The sequence below is a fragment of the Pipistrellus hanaki genome (assembly GCF_964339955.1).
Source record: "Pipistrellus hanaki genome assembly, chromosome: 2".
NCBI lineage: Eukaryota > Metazoa > Chordata > Mammalia > Chiroptera > Vespertilionidae > Pipistrellus > Pipistrellus hanaki.
The window spans coordinates 186,941,053-186,961,151 of NC_140504.1; the positions used below are offsets into that span (position 1 = coordinate 186,941,053).

Consider the following 20,099-nt stretch of genomic DNA (forward strand, 5'->3'; position numbering starts at 1 on the left):
AGTATATTTTGGTTTCTTCAAGTACAGTGATTTGGGAAATTCCTGTCACTGTAAGGCTAACCACCATTTTATTGCCTTTCTAAAGTATGTGATGTTGGTATCATTCACCTTTTAGATTACCTTAGCTGTTAAAACTTCCCCGCCTTCAATCCTCTATCATTTCAGTCATAAAAGTCAACACTATTTTATTTATGAGAAAGGGAGAAACATTAGCTGCCTACAACTAGGGCACGTGTCCTGACCCAGAATCAGGGTGACATCTCAGCATGGGAGAACACCCAATCAAGCCATGCCAGCCGAGGCAGGGCTACACTTTGAAATTACAGGGTGGCATTGGTTAATAAGATTCCAGGTTTCAGATACATAGTTCTACAATACACTCCCTGAATGTATTTTGTTTTTAAATATATTTTTTATTTTTGAGGTAGGGAAGGGAGAGAAACATGGTTCAGCTGCCTCCTGCACACCAACTAGGGATCAAGTTAGCAACCTTTGGTGCCTGGGTTACTGCTCAACCAGACATTAGCCAGACCACCCCCTGTATATTGTATTGTGTTTACCACCCAATTTACACCACATTTAAATATATGCAAACCATAAACTATCAAAAGACATCTGTGGTGAGAATTGTTTGGTCCTAAAAGAAAAACTTGGCAATACTTTATACATGTTAATTTCCTACAAATTAATTATTTCCGTTTGTGTGAGAATATAAATTTACATAGCATTGCTGTGCTAGTGTAGAATTTAAAGGATTCTCGTTCATTTTAGGAATTGTGTCATAGAACATAGAATAGGGAGATTTAAATAAACCCGCTTTACTCAACTTGATAGCAAACTCGGCAGCTTATTCTGCCTGTAGCCTTTTGCTGTTAGTCTTAAGTGGATGTCTCAAAAGCAATTAAAACCAAACCTGATCCTCAGTTGGGTTAAAACCAAACCTGATCCTCAGTTGGGTTATGTGCACTCTAAGAATAAGTATTAGGCAGTCATAGCAATATTTTATAAAGTAAAAAAGGCACTGGGTAGAAAAAGCAGTTTTATTTTTAATTCAGTGTTTCAAATTCATATATGCACATTTAGGAACAAACAGCTTGTCTTTAGGATGAGTTGGGCAACATTAGCTTGCCTTAATTTATTTGGATACACACAACTTGGTCACTCTGCCTGAAAATTGTAAAAATTGCCCACCAAGACCAGTTTTTGGCTCAGTGGATAAGAGCGTCAGTCTGTGGACTGAAGGGTTCCGGGTTGATTCCGGTCAAGGGCACATACATTGGTTTTGGGCACATCCCCAGTGGGAGGTGTGTAGGGGGCAGCTGACCGGTGTTTCTACCTTTCTGTCCCTCTCCCTCTTATAAAATTAAAAAATCAATAAAACATTAAAAAACAAACCATCCTGCCAAATTAGAAAATAGGGCCCTGACAAATTATTTAATGTTTTTATTGATTTTAGAAAAGGAAACATCGACCTGCCACTTCCTGCACACCCTCCACTGGGATCACCCAGAATCTTACTGGTGACCTGGTCTGTGGGTCAGTGCTCAACCACTGAGCCACACAGGCAGGGCTATAATCAGAATTTTAATTGATCTTACTGAGCCACACCAGCAGGGCTACAATCAGAATTTTAATTGATCTTTACACATTTTTAACTTACTATTTGGTTAACATTGCCCTTAGCATTTATAAAGTAGGTCAGACATGTTATCAAGATACTATGCAAGAAATATTTTGCGTAAGTGGTCCCTGCTTGCACTTAATGGTGACAAACTCTGGCATGATTAAATATACTTGTATCATAGGTCAGAAACATTCAAAGTGAATATAAATCTTTAAGGTTGGATAGACCTTTAACAACTTTATCTTTGGGTTTAAGGAATAAAAATTAATAGTCCCATACTGCATTTCACATCTTTTACAAATAGGAAGTGTTTTAGCAGCTTTAAAACCTTTTCAGTTATATTTATAAAACTTAGCGACACTATGATTTACTTTGAAATATAGTTTACAACCAGATCATATAACATACATACACTGGCACTTTAGCACAAGGGCAAACTTTATTTCAGACCTTTAAAATTAGGCCATAGTGTAAAAAAAGAGTCCATGGTCTTATATTAGTAAATTCATACTAAAATACTCTTGTTTTTGTTAAGATGAATGGCAAAACTTTACATATGCTACAAGTATATTACATGTATTTATTTACATGGCTCTTTCTTTCCTGGGTACTTTCACATTATGTAACTCCCTACTTTAAGCAAGCTTTGCAGGAATGATTTGAGGCCAAACACTATCAGAATAGCCTGTGCAGTGCTATAATACAAAAATGTATTTTAAAAGCTATTCTGTGACCACCAAATAACTTTCTATAAAAAATGGTTTTGGCATGTTGGTTGCAGTCACCTATCCACTGCATATAAGAAACAGGGCCAATGGGGGATACAGTCTCATTCTAACTAGCTCCTAGTGCCTCTTCCACATGCACCACTTTTCAGTACTTTACCCACAAGAGAAAAAGTTGATTCCCTTACCATTCCCCAAATCTAAACTTGAAGTTTTGCTTAAAAGTTACTCAACTGACAACACCTGATATAAGTACAATTATCAGTAACTTAGTTATCTTAAGTGGCACTGATAATACCATTACATCACAGTGCACAGCAACACAAGACAAGATGAAGTCTGCATTTTCTACATTAATTAGGGGGCTTAACACAGATTAATTGCCGAACATTGAATTTGGTATGAAACTATTGTCAACTACCCTACTTTAAACATTAATACTTGATCTTATTTTATACCTGTACCTTAAGTAAGGTTTTAAGTTGAAATGTCATTATTTCCTTATCAGGATTAAAGGAATCAGGAACCCAGTGGCTTGGCGGTTTAGGAAGCACACTCGGTGATGGCGGCTCACTAAATTTGGCTCCAGCATAGTTCTGATTAGTTTGAGGCTTAAAAAGCAAGCTGGGACTCGATAAGCTGGAATTCCAATTTTGATTATTTGGAAAGTTTTTGTTCTTCCCCCCATTTTGCATGGCCTGCCATGCAGCTGCTGGTGTGTTATAAGTATGTCCTCTTTCTTTTTTCTTATGAACCATCTTCATCTGGGAATTTTGATCCTTGGTCTTCTGTCTATTAAGTTGTTGGTTCTTACTAACATTTCTAGATTGAGGGGCTGGAATGTTATACCTCTCTCCACCACCCATCTTCAGCTTCTTTGTCACCTGTAAATGAATGGAAACAAAATAAGATTCCATTAAGAAAAATTCAAAACTTTTAAGCCCCAACTTGTTACTCCAGAAACCTTGGGGAAGACTAAAAAATGTGCTCCTCGGCCCTGGCAGAGTAGCTCAGTTGGTTAGAGCATCTTCCAAATATGCCAAGGTTGAAGTTCCATCCTTGGTCAGGACATATACAAGCAGCAGCCAATGAATACACAAATGAATGGAACAACAAATCTATCTTTTTCTCCCTCTCTCTCTCTAAAAGTCAATTAAAAAAAAATTTAAATGTGCTATTTAGCTGCTTTAACTTCATTGTATGTTCACACTTCATTATATGCAGTTATTACCTTTCTTAGAAAAATTACCCACAGCCGGGACTGGTTTGGCTCAGTGGATAGAGCGTCGGCCTGAGGACTGAAAGGTCCCAGGTTCGATTCCGGTCAAGGGCATGTACCTTGGTTGCGAGCACATCCCCAGTAGGGGGTGTCCAAGAGGCAGCTGATCGATGATTCTCTCTCATTGATGTTTCTAACTCCCTGTCCCTCTCAATTCCTCTCTGTGTAAAATCAATAAAATATATATATATTTAAAAAAAAAAAAAGAAGAAAAATTACCCACAAATCTGAAAAATCCTTTATATATAAAAAAAAAAGCAAGTGGTTTAGGATGTGTCTACCGTAAAAGGTTCTACCTTTCAGTCTGCTTTTCAGATTGCAGGATTTCCACCACCTGTCCTCTTCCTTGTTGCCAAGCCCGGGATAATAGATGTTGCTTTCTCACAGATCCTCTCCTTTGTCTCAATACAGAAGTTTTCATGGGCCAATCCGCTGAGTTCAGCCTAGGAGCTGAGGCCAACATCTGAGTCGCCTCAGCACACAAGTTTGAGAGAAGTCTTAGCTAGAAAAGGAAAGGGACTTCATTAATTCAAATAAACACAGTAGAAAAAGCGATCGTTTACATTTACTACAGAAGTAGTCTACTACTTCCTGAACTAAAAGGCAGAAAACCCGAAGATGGCTTGCTTTACCTTTTAACTGTCATTTAAGAACTCTCCACCGGGAGACCCGGGACTCCTTCCCAGGGAACTTGGGACCGGAAGGGTGTCTCCCCCGCCCCCCCCCCCCCCAATAATCTTTTTCCCAGGGAACTTTTCAGATTCTCAAACGGTTTTCGTGACCACAATGTTGAGTTAGCTTAAAATTCGCTTCCTAAAAAGATCGTGCTATTAAAGTCCCAAGAGAATTCGTCCTCTTTCGACACATCGCCTTCACAAGCCTGTTTTCCCAACGTGTCCAATCACGCAGCGCTTCCTCCTCCGTCAGGAACACCGCCCCTCCCCGTTTCCTAAGTTCTCACACGCCACCCAGTTCCCCTCTTAGCACAGAAAAATGCCTCCCTGCCGTCAATACCCGACCCTCCAGACTTCATTTTCACTCGATATTCCAAGACATGAGAAACGAAGTTATCAATAGGCCGCCCTGAAATTATCACAGCCTTAATTATCTCCGGGGCCGTGAGTCACTCACAACGCGATCCCGGAAGTTCGCTCCTTCCGGCAGGGCTCCGCCCGTCTCCGCCGGGCCCGGGTCCCCGGGACCCCGGGACCCCGGGACCCCGGCCCTCCGGCCGCCCGCGCCCCGACGGGCTCCCGGATCTCGCCTCCTTCCCCCAACAATGGGGAGCAGGACGCCAACATGGCCGCGCCCACGGCGCCGCCACTCACCGACTTCGAGCTCGGGACTGCGGCGGCGGCTCCTGCCGGTAACGAAGCCCCCTCCCCTTCCAGGGAGAGACGAGGCACGGGACGGACACAGCCCACGAGCACCCACGACCCAGCTGCTGGCCACCTCAGGGTCCCGACGACTTCCTCCTCCTGTCTCTGCCGATAAAATGGAGGCTGCGGCGAGCGCAGCAGCGGCCGGGAGGCACGACGGCCAATCAGAACGCGCGGACGCGGGGCCGGCCAATGAGGCGCGGGCCGCCGCCTGTTGCTGGGCGGCGGGGCCTGCGGCGGAGGCTGTTGCCAGGGTTTGAAAAGCTCCCGGAGAGGGGCATGCCGGGAAGCACTGCGGCGGCCGCTGGTGACGCGAGGCTCCTCCGCGGCGCCGGACGGCTCCACCCGGCGCCCCGGGCCTGGCGGCCTGTGCGCCCTCAGCCCTGGCGGATCGGCGCCGGTGCCCCGACCCGAGAAGCCCGCTCTTCCGGCGCCTGGAAGGGGCCTCCGGCAGCCGCTTCCGCCCGGCTCTCCCGCGGCCCTCAGGACCCGGGAGTGACTGAGGGGCCATTGGGCTCAGCACCCGCGTTTCACAGACCGGACCGCCCTCCGAGGCCCGGCGCCTGCCCTCTGCCCTTCGCCCTCCCGCCGCGCCGCGCCGCGCTCGCAAAGGTGGCTGCTGCCCTCAAAGCCTGCGGCCCCTCCGGTCCTCTCCCCCGGCTTCCATCTTCTCCCGAAGTGGCCTCCGCTGTGAACGCTTTTCCTGCCCGGGCAGGCGCGGACCAAGCCCCTCGCTTCCTCTCCGGGTCCCCACTGCGCCTCCACTTCCACGGAGCCCTTCCTCCATCTGCCACACACGCCCCAAACCCTGGGGGCCAGGCGAGACTTTATTTCTGTGAGCACAGGGTGCGTGCACAGGTGAATTTGTTGAAGAAATGGGGCTTCCTTATTCCCCTTCCTGACCAATTAATTTGCAAGTGAAAATCGGGAGCTGGGTGGAGTTTGCTGTGAGGTGCAGGGTTAGGAAAAGGGCAAAGTGAGTGTTTAAAAAAGAGAACACCAATGTCTGACGATATGTACATTTTGTTACTGGATTCCTATATACTCTTTATAAGTTCCACATCATTCGTTTTTTAACCAGTTTTTTGTTCCATTATCCCCACCCCCGTCCTCTCCTGTGTCGTCGTCGTGTCCACCGCTCCCTCTTCCCCCCCCCCCCTCCCGCCACACACATTATGTTCTTCCGGCCCTGGGTCTTAAGTTTTCCTTTTTTAAGAAAATATATTTTTATTGATTTCAGAGAGGGAGAGAGAAATAGAAACATCAATGATGAGAGAATCGTTGATTGGCTGCCTCCTGCATGCCCCCTACTGGGAATAGAGCTGCAATCAGGACATGTGCATTAACGGGGCATCCAACAGTGACCTCCTGATTCATAGATCCATGCTCAACCACTGAGCCACATCGGCCAGGCAGTCTTAAGTTTTCTTAAGAAAACTACCTAAGCGACTGCATTTAAAAAAAATAGTTTGTTAATCAAATTAATTTGGTAAAGTGTGTAGAAGAGATATTTTTGAGCATGGGACTTTCTGGTTCTATTATAGTCAAAAAGCACTGGGAAAAAAAAAAAAAAAAAGCTCTGTATATGGTAACTGCTAGTTACAGAACATGTGATAAAAAAAAGCTGCCCCGGCCAGTGTGGCTTAGTTGGTTAGAGCATCCTCCTGTGCACCAAAGGAGGCAGGTGCATTAGGAAAGCAGTTGATTGATATTTCTCTCTCATCCTCTAAAATAAACTGTTCGAAAAATGTAAAAAGCTGGCTTAGATATCTGACCAGAAAAATAGCTGTATTTAAGCAGGTCAAAACTTTGACTTCAGAGAAGACTCTTACAATATATATTTTTAAAATATATTTTATTGATTTCTTACAGAGAGGAAAAGAGAGAGGGACAGAGAGTTAGAAACATCGATGAGAGAGAATCATCGATCAGCTGCCTCTTGCACGCCCCCCCACTGGGGATGTGCCTGCAACCAAGGTACATGCCCTTGACTGGAATCGAACCTGGCACCTTTCAGTCCGCAGGCGGACGCTCTATCCACTGAGCCAAACCGGTTTCAGCTACAATATATTTTTTAATATAATGGTTTGTATTTTTTAATATAACTAGTGGCCCAGTGCATGGGTTTGTGCACATTGAAAGGAAATTAATTAGATTTGTATGGTAATTACATTACTACAAAAAATTATGTGTCAAAATACATATAATCCTACCTAATAAAAGAGTAATATGCAAATTGTTGCACCAAGCCATGCCCACCAGCCAATCAGGGTGAATATGCAAATTAACACAACCAAGATGGAGGTTAATTTGCATATCAAGACAGCTTAGAAAGAAGTGAAGCTTAGCGCTGCAGAAGGTAGTGAATATGTTAAGAAGCAAGCAAGCAGGGCTGCAGAGAAGGGAGGAAAGTAGGCGGGGCCAGGGAGAAGGGACGAAAGCAGGTGGGCCGAGAGAGAGCCAGCAGGAAGCCCTATTGCAGGAATCTTCCTGCAACGGGCTACTAGTATAGTATTATAAATATTTTAATATTGCTATTTGCTCTTTCTCTATAATAGAAGTGTCAGAGATGGAATAAAATGTATATGAAAATAATATATAAATTGATTAATAAATAATAACATGATATAAAAACAGACATATGAAAATAAAAACATGATATAAAAATAGCATTGATAAAAACAATGCTATATAATAAAACGGTAATATGCAAATCGGCTGAACGGCGGGATGACCAGTCACTATGACACACACTGACCACCAGGGGGCAGACGCTCAGTGCAGAAGCTGCCCCCTGATGGTCTGTGGACTCCCACAGGGGGAGCACCACTCAGCCACAAAGTCAGGCTGACAGCAGCAGCCCACCTCTGCGGCAGCACTTACGCAGTCAGTCAGACATCCTCTGAGGGCTCCTGTACTGTGAAAGGGTGCAGGCCGGACTGAGGGACACCCTCTCTCTCTCCTCCGTCAAACAATGGAAAAATATCCTCAGATGAGTACTCCCTCGCCCACTGAGTGCACTAATGTCATGCACCGGGTCTCTAGTAAATTAATTAATAAATCAACAACAACATGATAAAACAATAATAAAGACATGATATAAAAACATAAAAACATTGACAAAAACAATGACTGATAAATTGATTAAACAATAGTTGGTCTTCTGAAACATTCTGTCAACAATGCCAATTTCTTTTGGCTTCAAAGGTACGTTGTGCCAATAGTTGATCTTCAGATACATTCTGGCATTGCATGCAATTGGCACCATGTATGATTGGCACCAGCAAGAGCTTTTTTGTATCGCACATGGGAGAGTCAACGTTTATTTTTATTTTCATTATTTTTTTAAAAATATATTAATTTAAAAGAGGAAGGAAGAGGGAAGAGAGAGAGAGAAACCTCAATGATGAGAGAGAATCATTGATTGGCTGCCTTCTGCACACTCCCCATTGGGGATCAAGCCCAAAACCTGGGCATGTGCCTTTCACCGGAATCAAACCTGGGACCCTTTAGTCCACAGGTCGATGCTGTATCCACTAAGCAAAACCGGCTAGGTTTCAAAATTTATTTTTAAATTGCCAGTGCATGTCATATGTATGGGCCTATTGGTTGGACAAACAGACGGTCAGTCACTTAGCCTTTTATATATATAGATAGATGGTTTGTAAAGTGAACAGTTGTTTCAATCTGAGCACTTTATTTTTCTAATACTTTTTTTTTTTTTTTGGGGGGGGGGTTTGATTCCCAGGTCAGGCACACATATAAGTATCAACCAAGGAATGCATCAATGAGTGGGACAATTTGATCTCTCTCTCTCTCTCTCTCTCTCTCTCTCTCTCTCTCTCTCTCTCTCTCTCTCTCTCTCCCTCTGTCTCTAAAGTCAATAAATAGCCCTAGCTGGTTAGGCCCAACAGAAAGAGTGTTGACTTGAAGGGTCCCCCTGGTTTCAATTCCGGTCAAGGGTATATAACCTCAGTTGCAGGCTTGATACCCAACCCTAGTTATGGCATGTGTGAAGGCAACCAATCAATGTGTCTCTCTCATATCTATGTTTCTCTCCCCCTCCCACTCTCTAAAAAACAATGGAAAAATATTCTCAGATGAGTATTAACAAAAAAAAATTAATAAAAACATTTTTTAGAAATAAAATCAATAAATAAAAATTTTTAAATAAACCTTTCAGTGGCCCCAATTGTATTACAGAATCCAATCCTCCTAATATTATCTGCATAAACACACAGTAATGTATTGGATACTTGTAATCATGCATACTCCTACTGTAGCAGCCTCTCAGTACAGCTCCTGTCTCATGCTTCATTAATATTTACCAAGTGCCCACAACAGCTCAGAATGGGAGAGCAGGGGTAAAAAATGCACCCTCTTCCTGACATGTGATACAGCCTCTGCCTGTCCCATGCTGGTCTCTTAAAATCAGTTCCACCAACACCATCCAATTAGTGGTTCTCAGTTCAAATGGGAAGATGTTGATGCAAACAAACAGCTCTCAGGATGTAGACCAGCCCCAATGCTGGCAGCCACATGCATAATAAACACACAGGTTTGAATACCAAACATCTATTTAACAAAACTTTATTTGATGCCTTCTTTGAGGCAGGCACTCTGCCAAGCCTTGGGAATACAAGAGTCAGTGAGACGCCATCTCTCCCTAAAGGAACTCGAAAGCTGTTTCCTTTATGATAAATCAGAGAGGAAAGCTGGTGTCCGGGAGATTAACTTCCCTAGTTCTTCTTCCCCTGAGAGTCAAGGACATGCAGTGCCAACTGTCAACACAAAAACCTGCCTGCTACCGGTAGCATTGATAAGGAGCGCAGGTTACAGAGACTGTGCCTGACTGTGGAATGCAGGGCGAAAGGAAGGGGTGGATTCTCATCCTCGCTGAAATCCCTTTCCAGGAGAGTCTGTGGAGATTATGTACCAGTGGGAGCCAAAATCAACGACCGAGATCTGTCCATTGATAGCTGGGGAGAAGCAGGTTCTTAGAAGCTGACAGAGAGTCAAGTGGCCCGCCTCCCTGGCATGTCAGTGTGCCTGAGGGCTCTGATCTCATGGCCAAGCTGGTATCAAACACACACCTGGGCTTGTTTCCTGGGGAAGCACCCGCTGCGTGTCCCCAGTTGCTCACACGTTCCTGAGCAGCTGCACGTCGGTTCCCAGGCATGACGGTCATTTTGCTCTGATTACTAAATGGGGAACAGGAAGTCAGCACTAACCTCCCACCCTTCCTGTGACTCTGACCCAGGGGCCCTCAACATCCCGGTCCTTTAAAAGGACCCAGATCAGCTGAAACCGGTTTGGCTCAGTGGATAGAGTGTCGGTCTGCGGACTGAAGGGTCCCGGGTTCGATTCCGGTCAAGGGCATGTGCCTTGGTTGCGGGCACATCCCCGGTGGGGGGTGTGCAAGAGGCAGCTGGTCGATGTTTCTCTCTCATCGATGTTTCTAGCTCTCTATCTCTCTCCCTTCCTCTCTGTAAAATATCAATTAAATATATTTTTAAATAAATAAATAAATAAATAAATAAATAAATAAATAAAAGGACCCAGATCAGAATCTTCCCACACCAGATCAGAATATTTGAGGAAAGGTACTTGGATGTTCCAATTCCAGCTCAAGAGTAGCATACCCAGCTAGTGTGGCTCAGTGGTTGAGCATCGACCTATGAACCAGGAGGTTGTAGCTCAATTCCTGGTGGTGGCACATGCCCAGGTTGCAGGCTCCATCCCCAGTGTGGGACGTCAATGATTCTCTCATCATTGATGTTTCTATCTCTCCCCGTCCTCTCCCTTCCTCTCATATATATATATATATATATTTTTTTTTAAGATAAGCAGAATACATCTCTCTAAAATATGCCACTTTGGTGTAGGATAATTTTGAGCTAAAGGCACTTGAGAAACAGCAAGTGCAAGAAAACCTCAGATCACCCTCCTCCTCTTAGAAACACCCTTATCATCAGGGAATTTTGTACAAACAGGCCTTTACAACATAACTCTTATCTCCCTCTAGCCTCCCCATATACCTATTTTAATTATGTTGCCACAATTGTACCTCTTTTCTCAATCTAGTTTAAAAGCATTTAGGCATTGCCACTTCTTTGGGTTTTCATTTCCTTATGAAGGCTCCCATGTCACTTAAAATTTACATTAAATAAATTTGAATGCTTTTATGGCAATTTAATTCCCAGACCCAGCTGAGGACCCTGTGAGGCTAGAGATAGTTTTGCTTCCCCTACACAGCTGATTGTGAATTACTGCTCTAAGTTTTTCTTAGGGTGTCCGTATGAAGGGGCACACTCTGTCCTCTGTAATCTCCAAAGGTTATCTCACCAAACAAGCAGTGAGGAAAAAGTAAGAAACTAGCTTCTGAATACCCAGAGTTGTTTAGATTCATTTTGTTGTTGTTGTTGTTGTTGTTGTTTGTTTGTTTGTTTTTTGAGTGTCTACCACACAAGTGATGACAGTTCTACCAACATCATCCAATTAGTGGTTCTCAGTTCAAATGGGAAGCTCCCAGGCTAATCTGTTGTTTTGTTGTTTGTTTTGTTTTGTTAATCTTCACCCGAGGATATTTTTCCAATGATTTTTAGGGAGAGTGGAAGAAAGAGAATCCTCATTTCCTTAAAGAAATTTCCTTTAGATAAGTTACTAGGGTAAATACATAGGGAAGGTGTTGATTTACCACCATCACACCTCCTCCCCAACACACACACACACACACACACACACACACAACACCACCACCATCACGATAAGAGTCAAGGCTTCTGGCTTGAGGCTACCATTCTTCTCTGGCAATGGACCTGTAAGAAGAGTTGGTGGGTTTACCTAAAAGGGAAGTAGTTGAAAGAATTTTAAAGGTTGTTCATTTGTTTATAAATATATTTTAATTGATTTCAGAGAGGGAGCAAGAGATAGAAACACCAATGATGAGAAAGAATCATTGATCAGCTGCCCCCAACCTGGGCATGTGCCCTGACCAGGAATCCATCCCTGACCTCCTGGTTCCTGGGTCGATACTCGACTACTAAACCACGCCACTCAGGCAAGAACTTAAAAGGCTTTTAAAGACCACATGGTACACATGGCCCTCCTAAGAAATATGCCTGTGGGACAGCTCTTTCTTCAAGGGAACATGAAGCTAATAAGGTCTACTTATTCATTACAATCGACAGACACTTTAGCTGTTGATTTGGCAGTTAACGAGCTACAAACATGTGGAATTTTCCACTGACTCTGGCAGGCTGATGTTTAGATTGCATGGGTTGAGGAGAAGACATGAGTTAAGCTTTCATGTCCCAAGAGTCTATGTTTTGCCACTGCAGGAAAAAAAAAAATACAGATTGACATGGTTTTCAAAGATGACTAAAGCTGGCCTGGTTGGCACTAGCGTATGACCCACTCCTGGGGACCGCCGGTACCGAGGAAGTCTCCATTAAACCCACAGCTTCTAAGGCCTGGGGACGTGAAGTAACTTGCCCACGGACAGTCTGATCTCTTGACTTGGGTTCACCATGGCTGAATATTTATATCATCTCTTTGCCTTTAAATTATAGATCTTTATTTTAGGTTGTTCTAACTGCTGCCAATTCAAAGGTATGATCTTTTGCATATTCCAAAAGTACTCTTCATTAGGTAAGAGCAGGAAGTGCTGAGCACTTCACTATGAGCAAGACGCTGTACAAAGCAATTTATATGCATCATCTTATTTAATTCTCGTCACATCCCTCCTGTGGTCAACAGTATTATTATCCCCACTTAACAGAGGAGAAAACTGAGGCTCGGAGAGAAAGGTCATGTGATTTGCCCGAAGTCACACAATGAGATCTCAAACCTGGGTCGAAATGAATGAATATAGAAATGAAAACAAGACTGCCTGCCCTGGCTGATGTGGCTCCGTGGTTAGAGCATCAGCCGGCACACCAAAGGGCCTCTCTCGTTTTTGATTCCAGGTCAAGGGCATGTACGTGGGTTCAAGTTCACTCCCCACCCCCACTCCTTCCCGTTGGGATGTGTGCAAAAGGCAACCAATCGATGTGTCTCTCTCACATTGACGTGTTCTCTCTCTCTCTCTCTCTCTCTTTTTCTCTCTCTCTCCCTTCCTCCCTCCTTCCTTTCTTTCCACTCTCTCTGAAAAAGCAATGGAAAAAACATATATCCTCGGGCAAGGATTAAGAACAGAAAACCCAGACTGAATAAACCTGATGCAGCCCGCTCCAGGAGCTGAGTGACTGGTCACATGGGTTGCCATGCATGACGAGGACACGTGGGCACGTCTGGCACTCTGGGCTGGCACACCACAGCCTCAACATCCACCCTTATGACTAACACTGTTCCGCCCCATGGAAGTGCTCCGCCCCATCTCTTGCCTCATGACCTCCAAACAAAAGGCAGCTGTATCAAAACGATGTGACGTTTGTGGTTGATTTTATCATTTTGAATATAAATTGGACAAGGTAGAAACATAGGAAAAATACCTTATTTAAATATTTGTTAGTTTGTCCCATATTTTTATTTTTATTTTTAAGCAAAAAAGTGGTCTTTTTCTTTTTATAAAAAAAAATATATTTTATTGAATTTGTACAGAGAGGAAGAGAGAGGGATAGAGAGCCAGAAACATCGTTGAGAGAGAAATATCAATCAGCTGCCACCTGCACACCCCTACTGGGGATGTGCCCGCAACCAAGGTACATGCCCTTGACTGGAATCGAACCAGGGACCCTTCAGTCCGCAGGCCGACCAACACTATCCACTGAGCCAAACGGGTTTCGGCAGTTTGTCCCATATTTAGACAAATGATATATGGGTCTTTATAGGTTGTCTCCATTTGTACCTTATAAACAATATGGTGATTAAGTTCATTTATATTGTTGTGCAGCCATCACCACCATCCATCTCCATAACTCTTTTCTTCTTCCAAAATTGAAACTCTGGCCTCAACGGCATGGCTCAGTGGTTGAACTTTGACCTATGAACCAAGAGGTCACGGTTCGATTCCCAGTCAGGGCACATGCCCGGTTGTGGGCTCCATCCCCAGTAGAGGGCATACAGGAGGCAGGTGATCAATACTTGTCTCTCATCATTGATGTTTCTTTCTCTTTCTCCCTCTCCTTTCCTTTCTGAAGTTAATGAAAGTATATTTTAGCCGAAACCAGTTTGGCTCAGTGGATAGAGCATCGGCCTACGGACTGAAGGGTCCCAGGTTCGATTCCGGTCAAGGGCATGTACCTTGGTTGCGGGCACATCCCCAGTAGGGGGTGTGCAGGAGGCAGCTGACAGATGTTTCTAACTCTCTATCCCTCTCTCTTCCTCTCTGTAAAAAATCAATAAAATATATAAGTTAAAAAAATAAACAGTCTACCTATTTAAAAAAAAAGTATACTTAAAAAAATTAAAACTTTGCCCATTAAGCAATAACTCTTCATTCCCCCCTTCCCAACCCAGGTAACCACCATCCTATTTTTTGTCTCTAGAATTTTGATTACTCAAGGAACTTCATGGAATCATACATATTTGTTTATTTTGTGTTTGACTTACTTTACTTACCATAATGTTCTCAAGTTTTGCCCATGGTGTAGCATATGTCAAAATGTCCTTTCTCCATAAGGCTGAATAATATTCTATTGTATGTACATACCACACTTGGCTTATTCATTCATTCATCGATGGACACTGGACTGCTTCCATATTTTAGTTATTCTGAATAATACTACTGTGAACATGAGTATAACAAATATCTGCTCAGACCCCACTTAAAATTCTTTAAAATCCCCTTTCCAGCAAGTAATAGAATTACTAGAGAGAAAATCACCAAAAATACAGAAACTCTGAATAATACAATCCAAAGGGGAATAGTTGTGTCAGATGGTAAGTCTACTTTTAATTTTTAGGAACCACCATCATGCTCTCCACAGTGGTTATACCAATTTACATTCCCACCAACAGTGCACAAGGTTCCAATTTCTTCACATCTTGCCAACAAATATTATTTTCTATTTTTTAAGTAGTAGCCATGCTTACCTATGTATGTCTTTAAAATACTAAAATACATCACAGAAACTACATATTGGTATTTTTATGCCACCTTTGGCAAATATAAACTGTTTTTTTTATTTTATTTTTATGTAAATGATTTGTTGCATTATGAATCCAAAGACATAGACAACAAAAGAAAAAACACACAATAGGACTTTCTAAAAACTAAAATCTTTGTGCACCACTATCAACAGAATGAAAAGGTAACCTATGGAATGGAAGAAAATGCTTTTGTTCCAAGTTTTGTTTTGTTTTTCTAAGGTTCTAAGCTTTTGCATTTAGGTCTTAGATCCACTTGGGTTGTGTGTATGGCAAAAGATGGGAGTCCAACTTCATTCTTTTGCATGGAGATACCCAGTGTTTGCCCTAGCCGTTTGGCTCAGTGGGTAGAGTATCCTGTGGACCGAAGGGTTTGAGTCTAGTCAAGAGCACATATCTTGGTTTGGTTGCAGGCTCCTCCCCAGCCGGGGGCCTAGTCAGGACTAGTGCAGAAGGCAACCAATCCATGTGTTTCTCTCACCTCTCACATCGATATTTCTCTCTGTCTTTCCCTCTTTCTTCCACTCTCTCTAAAAATCAATGGAAAAATATCCTCGGGTGAGGATTCAAAACAAAACAAAACAAAAAACACACAACAATTTTCCCAGCTCCACTTGTTGAAAAGGCTGTCCTTCCCCCAGAGGTCTGGGCACCCTTATTAAAAACAATTTGACCATCTATGGATTTACTTCCGGACTCACAGTTCCATTGATCTGTATGTCTGTTTTTACTCCAATATCACATTGGTTTGATTATTGTAGGACTGTGATCATTTTAATTTTATTTTTTAAATTATTTTTTTAATATGTTTTATTGATTTTTTAAGAGGAAGAGAGAGGGATAGAGAGTTAGAAACATCGATGAGAGAGAATCATCGATCAGCTGCCTCCTGCACACCCCCCACTGGGGATGTGCACGCAACCAAGGTACATGCCCTTGACTGGAATCAAACCTGGGACTCTTGAGTCCGCAAGGTGGCGCTCTATCCACTGAGCCTAACCAGTCAGGGCTGTAACTATTATTTTTTATTTTATTTATTTATTTATTTATTTATTTTTATTAAATTATTATCTGTGTACATATTTTACCATTGCCCTGTAACTATTACTATACTTCCTTTCATAGAGGGAATTGAGGTTTAAAGAGATCACACTGTTTCGCCATCGCCCACAACCACAAAGGGACGGAGCTGGGTTTCACACTCAGCCTGTCCAGCTCCAAAACTGTGTTTTTAACCATCCTACTATCCACGCACCCTTGGCTGCCCCTCAGAATCTCAGGTGAATATGAAAGGTTATTGGTTGCAATGTAGAGCTCAGATTTGTGATTTGCAAGAGCCTCGGGTGACTGCTCATGAGCAGAAGAAGGAGCGGTTTCGGCTGTATTTAGCCCTAGTCACATGAGGTTGAGAAAACCTTCTATTTTAGCTCAGTGTCCGCCCGTTATAGAAGCCTGCGGCTCCCCATGAGAAAGGAAACGCAGGCCCACTCACACACACACCTGGAGGAATTTCCCTTCTTGCTCTCCTGGACATGGGGCTCTCCAGCTCCTAAGAAGGACCTCGGCGTTAGGGAAGCTTAGCTTCTGGAACTGGTTTCGTGGGCAGCCGCCTCAGAACATCAAAGGTCTCTCAAACTTCGCCATGGTTTCTGGGTCAGTTCACACACAAGAGAACTTTGTGAAAACGGACCCTCTTGACCTGAGAGAGTTCTGCTTTCAAATTACCGCCCTCCCAGAGGGGTTCTGCTGCCAGTGATGGAATGCCTCCTTCCCACCCCAGGATTGTGTCAGGGAGCGTCTGATGGAGTCTGTGAGCCTCTGCTCCTCCCTCCTCCTCCTTTGGCATCCACATCTGCAAACTCACAGAAAGAAAGCTCTATTTAGAAGTCTTTGGGGAATGTTTTTAAACGTATTTTTTAAAGGTGTTTTTGTTTTCATTATGCTTTCATGAGCAGACATAGTTGCCTAAGAGCTTCAGCTTGAAAGGGGGACCCATTCCAGCTACATCCCCTCCCCCACTCCACCCCCTACTCCCCACCCTGCCAGATGCTGCAATTCAGACCTAGGTTCTGGGTTGGATGCTGAGCAGGTACTGAGGTGAATTAAGATACGGATTTTGCCGGAACCGGTTTGGCTCAATGGATAGAGCGCCAGCTTGGGGACTGAAGGGTCCTGGGTTCGATTCCTGTCAAGGGCATGTACCTTGGTTGCGGGCACATCCCCAGTAGGGGGTGTGCAAGAGGCAGCTGATCGATGACTCTCTCTCATCGATGTTTCTAACTCTCTATCTCTCTCCCTTCCTCTCTGTACAAAATCAATAAAATATATTTAAAAAAAAAAAAAGATACGGATCTTGCCAAAGCCGGTTTGGCTCAATGGATATAGTGTCGGCCTGAAGACTGGGGGGGGGTCCCGGGTTCGATTCCAGTCAAGAGCATGTACGTTGGTTGTGGGCACATCCCCAGTGGGGGCTGATGGATGTTACTCTCTCATCAATGTTTCTGATTCTCTATCCCTCTCCCTTCCTCTCTGTAAAAAATCAATAAAATATATTAAAAAAAAAAAAAAAAAAAGATACGGATCTTGACTTTCAGGAGTGTTGACAGTAGGATCCAGAAACGTGAGCAATTGGGCACATACACTCGAATGCAGAGCAGGTGGGTATCACAGGGAGCTGGAAACCCTGTGAAAAGGTCTCCCCACCTTTACACACAGCACGACTGCCCTTTCTCTTACGTTAGAGCGCTCCTGACCCCTCCCCCAGCCCGGCGTCGGCACCGTGCTAAGAACACCAGCTCCAGAGCTAGACAGCCTTATGGATAGCTTTTACTAAATATTATAATAGTTATTGATATTACTAAAATATCAATCCCAGCTCGGCCACTCCCGCCACGCCCAGCTCTGGGCCAGTTACTTACTGCCTCGGGGTCAGTGTCCTCTTGGCCAAACAGAGGTAATACAGCTCTCTGTCTCACCTGGTGGCTGTAGGATTGGGTGAAGTGGTGTGTTTTAAGGGCTCAGTGGACAGAGCGTGCAATAAACGTTAGCCGTGACAGCGTGTCTGGTTTGTAAGTGAGAAGGCCGAGGTTTCACTGGTGCCCACAGAAAGTCAGAGCTGGGCGGGCCGGCTCCTCCTCTGACGTTACAGAAGAATCTAAGGCTCAGACTTGCTCACAGTCACACAGCCAGCCTAAGGCGGAGCAGGACTAGAACTCTGTCCCGGACCCGATCTTGCCTCCTTCCTAGCTTCCTCATCCATCCAAGTGCTCCCAGCCCCTTGCTTGCTGACTGTTTCCCTAGGAGCCTGCAAACTATTGTTAAAAAATCATTTATGACTGTTGTTAAAGATGGAAGGAAGAGCCAAAATCGGTTAGGCTCAGTGGATAGAGTGTCTGCCTGTGGACTGAAAGGTTCCAGGTTCAATTCCACTCAAGGGCACGTACCTTGGTTGCGGGCACATCCCCAGTAGGGGGTGTGCAAGAGGCAGATGATTAATGATTCTCTCTCATCGATGTTTCTGACTCTCTATCCCTCTCTCCTCCTCTCTGTAAAAAATCAATAAAATATATTTTAAAAATTAAAAAAGAAAAGGCCCAAGGCAGCCTGGGTAGAAGTAGGGGAGGTAACATCAGCACAGGGAATAGAGTTAATAATATCGACATGACTGGTAAAGTACATAAATATCCAATCACTCGTTTGTACACCTGAAACAAATATATTACATGTCAACTATACTTTAATTAAAATAAATAAAATAATCTTTAAAAATTCTTCAGCCTTAACCGGTTTGGCTCAGTGGATAGACATCAGCCTGTGGACTCAAGGGTCGCAGGTTCAATTCCGGTCAAGGGCATATACCTTCGTTGCAAGCACATCCTCAGTAGGGGATGTGCAGGAGGGAGCTGATTGAGGTGTCTTGTCGATGTTTCTAACTCTCTATCCCTCTCCCTTTCTCTCTGTAAAAAAAATCAATAAAATGCATATTTTTAATTAAAAAATTATTCAAACCATGCAATAGTTCAGTCCGGAAAGGTTCCAGATTAACCTGTCCATAGCTCCTTGAGTCAGGAGTGCCTGGGTCAGGAGTGTGCAAGCAGCTGGGCACTTGGGCATCTGTCCAGAGAGCAAACTGTGGCTGCTGACCAATATCTCCCACTCAACAGAGGGGAGAAAAGGAGCTCCACTCCAAACACAGCAAAGACAGCCCGGGGTGTACAGCCGGGAGCAGGAGGAGGGGTCTGTGGGTGGGAAGTCCCTGGGAAAACACATCAAGGGCAGGAGGGGTCTTGCTAAAAGCCGGCCCAGGACTTAGAGGTGGAGAGTGGAGGATGAGGACTTCACCAGATGGTATCAGAGGTGGAGGGGAGGACTTAGATTCTGTGCTAAGACTGAGCTGGGCAGGTCTCAGACAGAACAGAGGCCAAGGTCAAGGCCTAACTGTGTAGTTGGGGAGAGTCTCTGTCAGTGACAGCATCTATTGCTGTCTTATATATCTAGTGTTTACACTTCTCCCTGATGTTTATATGGTACTTTCAAAAAAAAAATTTTTTTTTGCATTTAAATGCCAGCTAGTAGCCTGTTCATCGCGGCTCAGTGGTTGAGCATCAACCTATGATCCAGGAGGTCATGGTTCGATTCTGGTCAGGGCACATGCCCGGATTGTGAGCTCGATCCCCAGTGTGGGGCGTGCAGGAGGCAGCCCATCAACGATTCTCTCTCATCATTGATGTTTCCATCTCTCTCTCCTTCTTTCTTCCTCTCTGAAATCAATATATATATATATATATATATATATATATATTTTTTTTTTTTTTTTTTTTTTTTTTTTTTCAAAAGTGCTAGCTAATATTAGCGCAAGGGAAAACAGAGGTTCAAGGATATTCAGTGACTTGACCAAGGTCACACAGCTACTCAGGGGCAGACCCAGAACAGAGGGCCGGGTCCGCCTGGCTTCAGAGCGCAGACGCCTCACCGCTGTGCGGCTCCTCATGGCCAGAACCCAG

The 20,099-nt window shown here is 43.9% G+C and overlaps 1 protein-coding gene across 1 annotated transcript; it reads right to left on the reverse strand.

Annotated features, from left to right (window-relative positions):
* Positions 1-1,026: 1,026 nt before the first annotated feature.
* On the reverse strand, positions 1,027-5,752 carry PNRC2 (proline rich nuclear receptor coactivator 2). The gene is made up of 3 exons (XM_084875188.1): positions 4,957-5,752; positions 3,925-4,130; positions 1,027-3,233 (listed from the first exon to the last, which is right to left on the reverse strand). The coding sequence occupies exon 3, from the start codon at positions 3,213-3,215 to the stop codon at positions 2,802-2,804; it is 414 nt and encodes a 137-aa protein (XP_084731314.1). The 5' UTR covers positions 3,216-3,233; positions 3,925-4,130; positions 4,957-5,752; the 3' UTR covers positions 1,027-2,801.
* Between the last annotated feature and the right edge of the window lie 14,347 nt (positions 5,753-20,099).

What these genes read in the sequence shown, in the direction of transcription:
- PNRC2 (XM_084875188.1), bottom strand. Translation starts at nt 3,215, where the DNA reads ATGGGTGGTGGAGAGAGGTATAACATTCCAGCCCCTCAATCTAGAAAT.